An 11,113-nucleotide genomic window follows, 5' to 3' on the forward strand; every position below is an offset into this window, starting at 1 on the left:
CATTTTTACGGACTAATGCTAATGACCCAGTTGTGCTTAAACAGCACTGCTACCGCAATTAGTGTGGCATCCTATTGTTTCAGGATCGATAAGACAATTTCTTGAGTCGCAAACCTTAGGAAAACAGTCATCTGTATTTGTAGTTTTCTCACCTTTCACCTTGTAGGTCCCAGGGTTTCATTGCTGACACACTGTGTACAGTATAAGTGCATCCCTGTGCGATATCAGAAATGCTGCAAGACAATTTTAAGTTTTTCCCATCATATCACTTTTTGTTTTGTTTCACAGCTATTTTTTAAACCTCTTGGTACGTTTTGACAAAATTCACCTGTTTTTACCAAATAGCAGCACCTTGTTCACAAACCAGAACCTTATACTGTAAATTTTATGAGAATTCTACACATATGTTGTTTAGGCGATAACAGCGAAGCCTTACGAGGCAAATGATTACAACTGGCTCAGTGCCTGCACATTGGACACATTCTTATTCATACATCATTGTATCAAAAAAGCAGGCGGTTACAGTAACTGACACAAGACGTACTGTTACGCAGTAATCTGTTTCGATGACTGACCAGCATGAAGGGCACTGCATGTGTCAACTGCTTTATCTCCTAAGAAAGCCACTGTTTGCTGATCGAGTCTGATTAATATTGGCAGCACATTCACAGGTCAGATGAAACCAAATGAAATTAGCTTGGCTCAGATGGGGGCCAGCATGTTTAGTGTGGACCTGGCCAGCGCTACCACAGAGCTGACCACGGCGAGTGCATGAGTGGAAAAAATAAAAATAAAAGACGAGCCACATTTTCAACAAGCATGAGAATGATCCAAAATCAAGAGCATGATGATGCACAAAGATCAGGCTGAATCAACACCGCCTCCACTCTTGCCCATGAGGACCTAAAATCTATCATTAAAAAAATGAGGGTGGACATATAAAAAGTGTTATCTCACTAACAGAGTGCTTAGAGTTAGATTTTCTCATTTTAATTGTTTTTATTGTATATTTCTGTTTTTAAATCAAACTTGCTTCACTCCTCTGAGATGTTGGCTAAAAACAATGGTACTTCAGATATTTAGTCATAATGGCCAGAGGCCTGCTCTCTGTTGTTGTTCAGTATACTGTATTCATTCAAAGCACAATTAGAGCTTATGTTGGAAAGCTCACTAATGGGACAAATGCTCTGCACGAGGGCAAATCGTTTATATACAGGGCAGCTGCTTCAAAAATCTAACTCTTAGTATTGAAGGGTGCTGGAATGTGTCGGCACGGATAAATTTCAAGTCCATAAGCCCATATTTGGCAAGGTTCTCTTTGATCATTATCATCTTGTGATCCCCTTCACAGTATTTTAGATTTTTGTGCAATCACAGACAGCGCGACACAAACGGAATTACTAAGTAGAGAGACACTGTGGCAACGGACGTGTATATGTGCGCGTGTGCCAGAACGCATTACAGAAGGCTAAAAAGATATGCCAAGTGTAGAATAATGGTTTGGCATGTGTGAAAATGAACACAGTGATTGGGATTAATGACCTTATGGGAGTCTAAAGTGGGCATAATGAGCTGGAAAAGGCATATTCTAGATAAACCCGCTGGAATGGTAATGGAACAAACTGCTGGAGTCGAGACCCAGTGTTGAGAGATATCGATGCTAGATTTAGACCTGATGGATTCCATTTCTGTGCACCTTAGGGTGATGAGGCTCTGCGCTAATGCATTGCAGCAAACTTTCCTTACACTGTTGTTTGACTCAAGCGTAATGCTGGAAGGTATCAGTCATCCATCGTACTTAATAGGAACTGCCGATGGAAGGCAAATCTTGTTGTTTGCCACTCTAGCACTATACATAGACTAATAGGTGTTTTCTTGTGGATTCAGTGTTAAAAGTGTGACTGTGATCTTTATTTCTGCTTATTTTCTTACTTTCATCTTATTATGCATTTATATCAATGCATCTACTTTGCATGAGCAAGTATGTGGTAGTAGTATGTGTAGTAATACAGTACAATCTGACATTTCTACTGAACCTGATCCACAGCTACTGTATGAATTCAGTTTCAGCTTGGGTCCAACACTTGCATAATAAGCTAAAGCAGATCTGTATAGTACTGTAAGGCAGTTAACAGTTAATGAGTGAATGAGCCACAAGCAGAAGTTATGTAAGACGCAAGGAAGAGTTTTACATTTAAAGTTAAAGCCTCTACAGAGTCAAACTATGTGATGTTAGCAGAGACGTTATTCCAGAGGAAGATGGGGCTGATTTGGAAAAGCCCCTGCAGCCTGTGGACCTCTTTAAGTCTGGCGACAGAGAGCGTTCTGAGGGTAGAGCGTAAGGTTTGAGCAGATCAGACGGATATGAAGAGGCATGCCTGTTTAGGCGAATCATTAGAAGCACCTTTTGATGCGGGTGCGATGGCACATGGAGAGGAGCGAAACACTGCTGGCCAGATTTTATGGAATTGGTCAAATTTCTATCTGCACTGACTGATAACGTAGGTTCCTTCTTATGGTAAAGTATATTTTGACTTGATCTCTGAGTTTAATCCCCTCACAGTACACAGCTGTTTCTCATAACAGCGCCCCACCTAAAACTGATTTCATAGGAAATTAGAGCTGTAAAGAAATCAGAGCAAATTATTTTTCAAATGTCTACCTACACCCTGCTGCTCCAGTGTGTTTTCTTACACATCAGCGCACGGCACAGTGCTGTCAAACCTGTTTGAAGGCAAAGCATTCTGGAGTCAATTTCTACACAAATCATGCCTCTCTTTTCTTCCTTTTACTGTCGTTCACTGGGCTTGAGCTGCTCTTTGAGGCGTTCTTCTTGGTTTGCGGGACAGATGTCTCTGGTTGTCACTCAAAACAGTGGGAGTTGAGCAAGCAGAAGAGGGAGCAAGTGAAGGGTGTAGAACCGGCCCCTCTAGGTGGATCGCCTGCCCTGAGCGGAGTGGTGGGGTCCGAAGGAGAACGGTGGGGGTGGGTTGGAATAGAGGCGGTGACGTGAAGGGGGAGGAAAGTGAAATAAAGCAAAGACAGGGAGAGTTTTGGGTGAACATGTGTCACGCACAGCTGTTGCCTCGGTGCCTGCTGGCGATGCTTCAGGCTTCGACTGTGGGAACAGCAGTCCAGAGGGTGTCACGGGAAGGCAGAGAGTATGTGATGGTCATAGTGGTCTAGAACTACAACACGGGAACAAAAAGGCAGACCAGCAAACAAAGCAATAGAGCTTTTATCTCCATATTGAGAAATGACACAGGTCTTGCAGCAGCCTCACCAGGCGGTGACAATGACAACTTTTACTGGACTCGCGCCGCTGCGGTGTGAGCCCATCGGGACCGGACTAGCAAATTTATGGGGCTGGGTTAATGAGTGGGAAAAGAGGTGACTGCGGGAATGAGTGGGAAAACTGTTTAGGCAAAGCTTCAGTTGCTCGCCCACAGGTCCTGTTGATCATCACACTTGCCCTCTGGAGGCTATGACTCAGGTCAGTGCTGCCCCTTCAGGGAGCTGAGGAGCACACACATACAGTACAGTACAGTACAGTACACACACAGAGACACAAAAGTACAGTTGCTCTGCCCAGAAGTTGGATAAAAAAGTACTTTTTTTTTACATCTGGGTCTATTCTCAAGACTCCTACCAATACAGTATCTTGAGGGTTTTGTTTGTGCACACATGATTAGTTATACAGGATGTGCCATAATGATTCTTATTTGTCAGAGCAGTGATGATCTCAATGGTGAAGAAAAATCTTTTTTCTAACTACCTTAAATTCAGATCTTGTTTTTTACCCAACCCTGGGCCTCAATAATAAATATTTCCCTGATGTGCATGCAGAGTAGGAGCCTATGGAGATGCAGATGTATCTGTGTGTGTGTGTGTAATGTACTGTAATAGTGGACGTCCGCTTTGGGACTGGCAGGCCAACAGGGCTGCTCAGTGGTCCCCTGCTGATTAGGCTTTAACTCTGGATCGTCTTTGCCAAAGGGGGGACCTGCAGATGTGTGTTTAAGTTCATTCACAGTGGTGCCTCTGAAGTCCGTGTGTGCGTGCGTTTCTGCTACAGTATTATGTGTTTAAAAGTACTATAACTCATTAACCTGCTGTGCAGATCTCTTCCGCCTCATCATCAACAGAAGACTGTGGGTGTTTTGATAAGCTATTTCCTATCACTCAGTCAGAAGTCGGTCTTCCAGGTCTACTTTGGGGGGGGGGGCGTTTAGAGCCTGCCGTCTCCCTGGAAAAACGTTTGGCTTTTTCCTTGTGCTGCATGCAGAGCGAAAATGTACAAAAATATATCTACATTACCTACATCAAAGACAAAATGCACATACACAAAACAAATCTACAAATAATAGATGACAGCAAAAGAACTTCACATCATCAAGGTCATAATCAAGGCTGTTGTTAGTTAAAGACAAGGAGGGAACCTGTCCTGTGTGTACTGTAAGTACCAAACAGTAAAATTGAATTCAATTCCTCACATATTATCTTGCAGAGGGTGTTGACATGGATCTTACGGGTGTTGTCAAACACAGCTTTGCTCCTCTGCACATTTTATGTCACTGGAAAAAAGCTGTAATTCTTCAAGACCCCGCATCATCAAGGGCTTGATCCCATCATGAGATCACAATGAAGAAAAGAGCTGAACAATTGTGCTGTGTGTGTGTGTGTTTGCACAAGCTTGTTGACCCACTTTCACACAGTGAGAGAGGTAGAGCTGTAAAAGTTCCTCTTTCTTTTCTGCACTACCCTCCTCTGACTGTCTCTGCCCTTGCATCCTAAGGATGCAGTGGTGGCTATGGCAACGCTGCAGTAGTGAGTAAAGATGTGGAAGCTGCTCCGTCTCACTCCCTTTTCCCCCTTTTTTTTCCGTCTTTATTTTTTCTCCTGTCAGCTCAAGGCTGTGTCACGTCACGGGTCTGCATCTAGATGTTGTCTTTATAATTACATAGATCTCTATCTTCTGATGTATTTAGCATGAACCATTGAGACTTTGGCTGCTACGCGAGCTTCTCATTTAGCCTAATTTGCATCAAATTGCTTCTTTACACTGTTTCAGTAGGATGGGTATGATAACTGCATGCGCTGTACACCTTAGGTTTTACATTACATTAACATTTTACGTCAGTAAAATGACAAATTGCGTCACACTCTGACTCACAGAACGATTTGCTGGTGGTAATATGTTCGACTAGAGGAGGATCCAAAGGGCTATTAGGATGCTGTCCTAAACACCTTGCTGTTGTTAAGGGATACTGTTGTTGTACCAACTGATTCTCTTTCCAGCTTACGCCTGATTCCTAGATAACATATCCTCTGGCTGTGTGTGTGTGTGTGTGTGTGTGTGTGTGTGTGTGTCTGTGTGTGTCTGTGTGTGTCTGTGTGTGTGTGTGTGTCTGTGTGTGTGTGTGTGTGTGTGTGTGTGTGTGTCTGTGTGTGTCTGTAGGGCATCTGTTTGGAATAGTCTCACCGCCTCTGCCCAGCAGGTTGAGGCTGAGGACTCCTGGCAAAGACAGAAGGGCTTTTGGGACCTCCGGCCTCATGAATTTTTCATTCACTTCTCCGCCAACTCCTCACCCTTTCTCCCCTTTTCCTTTTTTTCCTACTTCTGTTGTCCCTTTCTCACCAACAACTATTGTCCTTTGTTCAGGTGGTGATAATACACCTGATGGGCGTTGCAGAAAACCAGATAAGGGCCTTATCCCAGTTATCTACACCTGGCTTGACTGAGCTGGATCGTCTTATCCTGGTTTAGCGAACGTGCAACGGCCTAAACCCGGATGAGCTGCTCAGACTGGGGCAAGCCAGGATGTTTCACTTATCCTGGATTTCTTGATTCTACTTGTGTAAAACACGTCTCTGGTACTTGAGCAAACACAAACGCCAGCACCCACACACACACACACACACCTGAACAAAGACACACACTCACTCTTGCTCAAACACAGCATGTACCCTGCAGACAGAGTAAACAGCTCCTAGACAATCCTAAACAATGGTGCGTGGTATTTGGCTTTCCAGTGTTTTTTCCTTTTTTTTCTCCATCCTCTCCTGTTTCTCTGCGTCCCTGAGGCTGGGCATGTGGAAGGTAGAGGAATGCAGAAGAAACCTTTCTGCAGGGGGGAAAAAAATCAGCGTATGACAAAAGAACCAAATACACACTGGGACTTCACATATTCAAGTACTGAAGATCGACAACAATCGGCACCTCTGCATGAACAAACTCTTAGCCTGTACCAGCCACTACTTACAAAACGGTTTCCTTTGTAGCACTAGTAGTTTGATTTTTAGTCATACTGAGGGATTTATAAATATTTAAAAGAAAGAAGACAGCGCATTAAATGCCATATCTGCTAAGCGGCACAGATGAGAGTGGTAGATGACAGAGTAAACAAGACGTTTAAAAAAAAAAAAAAAAAAAATCATACAAATTTTCACTGCTGTCATCCACCTTGCACATCACTTCTGCATCTGTGGACACAGAAGTAGACAAAACAATGGCTGTGCAAGACAACCTGACATGTCCTTTTCATGGGCCAGAAAATAGAGCTGTCAAGTAGCAGTGGCGCAGCCGAGCCATTGAACCCAGACAGATTTCTCAAGTAAAATTGGCTATAAGAAAGCAGTTGAACCCTGAGGACATGACATTTTAGATCTCGGCTCCCGAGACATTTATGCTCTCAGTGGGTGACATGCTACTGTGGCCTGCTGTCCGTGCTTGGATGCATACGACTTGGCAGGTCCTAGAGCTTCAGGTAATGTCAGACATGCAGAGATGTTGTCTTGCGTTGTTGTTTGTGCCGTGCCCCTTCGTTAGTGGCTGGGGACGTCCGCACCATGGGGGGCGCTGTTTGGCCTGAAATCGGATGCCCCTGCAAGCGCCACACATTCCCTCCTCCAGCCGTTACAAGGTTCCCTTGATCAATTATTCATCAGAGACGCTACAAAAGCTGTGAAGAGTTGCAGGTGCGTAGTGGTGTTGTTTTATGTGGTCCGTGTGTGTGTTCTCACAGAGAAAAAAGAAAGAGGATACTGTTAGATATACTGTATGTTAAAGTAAGTTTGTGCTTTGGGGGATACAAATGATTCACTCTTACAGTACGTCTCCATCCTTTCTCTTTGTTTGTCTCAACAGGTTGTATTCTCTAAAAACTCAACTTTAACTCTGATGCAGCCATTGCTTTAAATTTTGTTTCCAAAACATTTATATACAGGATGTGGCCTGGAACTCAGCAGATCACAATGGGTTTTCTGCTCTTTCATTAACTGGCTGTGGGGCAGCTCCAGAACCTTTACATCATATATAAGAAGAAAGAAGAAAGCCTTTATTGGTCATCATCACTTGCAAATGTACAGTTACAACGAAATTGGGCGTCTGCATTTAACCCAGCCCCTGGGGAAGCAGTGGGCTGCCCTGTGCCTGGGCGCTAGTGCGAAGTGTCTTACTCAAGGACACTTGGTGCTCTGGTGGGGGTTTGAACCTGTGACCTTTCGCTCCCCAACACTCCACTACCACTCTGCCACTGAGAAGCCAACTATATATATTGAAGTCTTGCCTCTCATATGCATATGCAGAAGTTAATAATCATTAAGTATTATTGAAATACTGTATGTGAACTTTCTCCATTTATTCCACAAATTAAGTGGCAATAGCAGCAGAGGAGTGATATACTGTAAGCTATTTATAAGCTAGAGGCATTAGTTTGTGCTAGACAGGTCATTGTGGATGGTTTTGTATGGGTCGTTTTTAATGGTTTGCTTTAACCAACAACAAAACAACACATTTAAACCTGCTTGAACTGCATTTTTCTCGAAACATGCACAGTAATGGTGAAATTATTTACAAAGAATTATACACTGAACACTCAAACATGATTCCACTGTAAGCATGTACATCTGTAGAGTACATATGTGAATTTTTATAAAATTGTTATTTATAAAATACTACTTGATGTAATAGTTTTAACCCAGGGAAATGATGGGCAGCACAGCTGCACTGTGAAAGGTTTATTGTCAGGAAACAGGTGATGAATGTGGAGGGGCATAGTGGGGGTCGGCTGTCTGTGGCTGCTGGATGACAGGCGCAGGTGAAGAATAAATTATCCTGGGCAAGGAGAGTCTTGGAGATGCAGACAGTAGGTTCAGCAGAAGAAAAATTGCAGAGGTTACAAGAGAATGAACATTAGAAGCCAACCGTGTTCAGGAATACTGGACGGAAGGATCCTGTGGAAGCGCCGCTGAGTGGCTGAGACTATGGCAGCCAGCATGTGGGGATGTTGGGGGTCAACAGGTGAGCAGAGAGGGTGGCAGGGGTTGGCAGGTAAGTAAGGAAAATTGTGGAGGTCAGCAAAGAAGTAGAGCCGATGATGACGGTACAGCACAATGAATCACCCTGGTGTCGACAAAGCCAGCTCCTGGCTCTCCACCATGAAGGGAAGGTCCATAATAGGACAACTAAGCTATTTAACCCCCCTGATGGGGCCCGTTTCTCTTACCGCTGAGTGGTTCGGTGGAGGGCTGCACGAGCCTTCCTTCAGGTTCAATGACATCATGTAGGGACGCCTGCACAGAGGATGGCTGCTAAAGCTTGAGCTAAAGCCTATTTATACTGTATATATTGCCCAGTTAATTCAAGTTTTACAGAAATAAACAAAACCTCTGCACTTGTTTACTTGTTGCAGGTGTATTCACAGTTCAACTTCAAAGGTGTTAGCGAGGGACTGGGGGTGTCTGAGTGAATGCGCATCACGTTGATTTGTATTTTGGACTGCAACTCAAAGGCAGTACTGACGGCCAATTCAAGCCAATTTGAGCTGTAATTGTAGAGCTTTTGGCGTTTGGCCTCAGGTGGAGAGAAACCTGAACAAGCGACGGACAGACACGGACCCGTTTGGCACGTGTCCGCTTGTGTTTTGAGAGCTTGGCTCCGTCTCAGAAAGCACATTTGAGCAGTTTGTACTGAAGGAAAACTAGAAACGATTATCATATCCAAGTAAAACATGTAGAACTATAATAACATGGTGGGGATGCTAATGAACAACCTGTCACTGGAGCTGCCTGACACAACTGCTTAACGTTTCCTTTTGCTTAATGTGATGAGACAAACCTGAATTTGTTCATCATAACTATTTTGGCGGCTGAAGCTTAAACAATATTTAAATTATTTACGTCTGGTTGTTTTCCTTCACTCTCCGAGGACCAACTTTGTCTTGGACATTGTCAAGGAGATGGGCCCTCTGATTATGGGAGCACTGGATTTTATGTCAAGTGAGCAGACAGGAATGGAAGTGTTTCAGTGAAGTGTAATGTGTACAGCTGCCTTTCCCCCCAGTTGGGTCACATAATCACATCGTTTAGCAACATTTCACCATTGTAATAATGACATATTTCTATATTTGCCATATCTACTGTAGTTTTTATTTTTATCATGAACTGAGTAAGAAGGGCCAGAAGTGGGCTCTGACCATGCTGCAATTCTACAAGGAGGCAGAATGATCATCTTCACTGCCATCACTGCGTCTGATAGCACATTATGCTGCTGGACACGTCTGCACGGAGAGCGATTGTGGTGATAAAGGGGCAAACTTGCTCACTAACAATCCTTGAGCTCAGTACCACACAATAGGTGGCATTGCTCTTGTTTCCAGCTTGAATGGCCATTGTAGCTTTGTTTTGTGCTTCCTATCTGATGGGAGTGGAGTCTACAGCGGAGCCTTGCAGTGCCGTGCCTGCGAGTGTGCCGAGACACCCTTCTGCACATCACTGCTGCACAGTGACTTTAAATTCCTGGCATGTCAGCTAGCATGAAAACATCTTGCCACTCTCTTCTGGCATCTTCCGTCTATGAGGCATTTTTTGTCCCAAGAATTGCTTCTGCTGTCAGAATGTCGTTTTCTTTTCCCGGTCTGCTTTGTTTGTGCCACTATCCCCCACTAAAGTCCGCGATGCATAAACAGCCCAGTGTGACGGCTGCTTGTCAGATGCTGGAACCAGCGCGTCTGTAATGATCACGCCATATTCAAAGGAAGTCAGATCTCACATCGCACCCATTCCACTGTTTTGCTGAACAGCAACAGCCTCTCAACTCTGTCTGATGGCCTTATGTCCTATTTACACATCACTCAGTCTGGGGAGGCAAACTGTTTGCATGAAATGGGATGAATGGAGAAATGATGGTGGAGCGATAGCCGAGGAGATGAAATTACTACAGAAAGGCCAGACGGGGGCAAAACAAGAGGACTGTGGCGCTCGGCTATGATTATGACCTCATGACTACATTTCACATTCATGACAAACGGGCTTTGTTTCTGTTTTAGGGGAGAAGAACGCTAACGAGCGCCTTTTATCGAACACGTTTTCCGACTTTTCAAAGTCACCGCTTGAGTTAGAGTGCTCTTCCTTATAGAATTCTAATGTGATTTTTTTTTCTTTTTTTTTCCTGAGGTAGTTCCCCCCCCCCCCCCCCCCCCCCCCCCCCCTCCCTCATGTCCTCTGTAGCCTTCAGTTAACCATCTGCTGGGAAGGGAGCACATGGCAAAAGATGTGTTAATGAATGCACGGTTACATAATCCAGACCTGTGGTGGAGGAAGAGGCTGCGAGAGGGAACAGCAGCCAGATCTCACATCTCGACAGCCCACAAAGTGGAGAGAAAGGTACAAAGGGGTTGGTTGGGACACCAGTGCCCCCATGTGGCCGGACGTGGCACTTTCCCGTCCTTTCTTCACCTGTCCAAACACGACATGACAACCGCTTTCTCTTTGCATAAAGAAAAACTACACAAGCGGGAGCTGATGCATCGTACATGACAGGCTGATATACAGATGGTATTGCTTTTTCGATGACTAGTGTTAAATGGGCTGCATGCTGACACAGTAAACCGCACGGCAAGGACGACAATTACAAATCAGTCCCCAGCCCTCCCTCTTTGCTTCCTCCTGCCAAAACGCTGTACCTGGCCCTTACCCTGGCCAGTCATCACACCCCATATGAATCAGATTGGAGGAGAAGGACTTACGAGCGCTTGGCTCGGCCTCCTCTCTCTCTCCTTCCTCTCATTCTCTTCTCCAGCCTGCGCGTTTTTCTCTCCTGCATCTACATGTC

General features: G+C 44.5%; 1 protein-coding gene across 8 annotated transcripts in view; it reads left to right on the top strand.

Annotated features, from left to right (window-relative positions):
* Positions 1 to 11,113, top strand: part of col9a2 (procollagen, type IX, alpha 2) — an 86,991-nt gene that overhangs the window by 31,440 nt on the left and 44,438 nt on the right. The window contains exon 1 of one of the 8 annotated variants that reach the window (XM_029167154.3): positions 10,492 to 10,665. The exons of the other annotated variants lie outside the window; for them this stretch is intronic. Within the exon in view, the coding sequence (XP_029022987.1) occupies positions 10,543 to 10,665 (123 nt within the window). The 5' untranslated portion in view covers positions 10,492 to 10,542. Of the gene's footprint in view, positions 1 to 10,491; positions 10,666 to 11,113 lie in introns of those variants that run through there. 8 annotated transcript variants of the gene reach the window in all.

This window comes from Betta splendens, chromosome 11, assembly GCF_900634795.4.
Source record: "Betta splendens chromosome 11, fBetSpl5.4, whole genome shotgun sequence".
NCBI classification, from domain to species: Eukaryota; Metazoa; Chordata; class Actinopteri; order Anabantiformes; family Osphronemidae; genus Betta; species Betta splendens.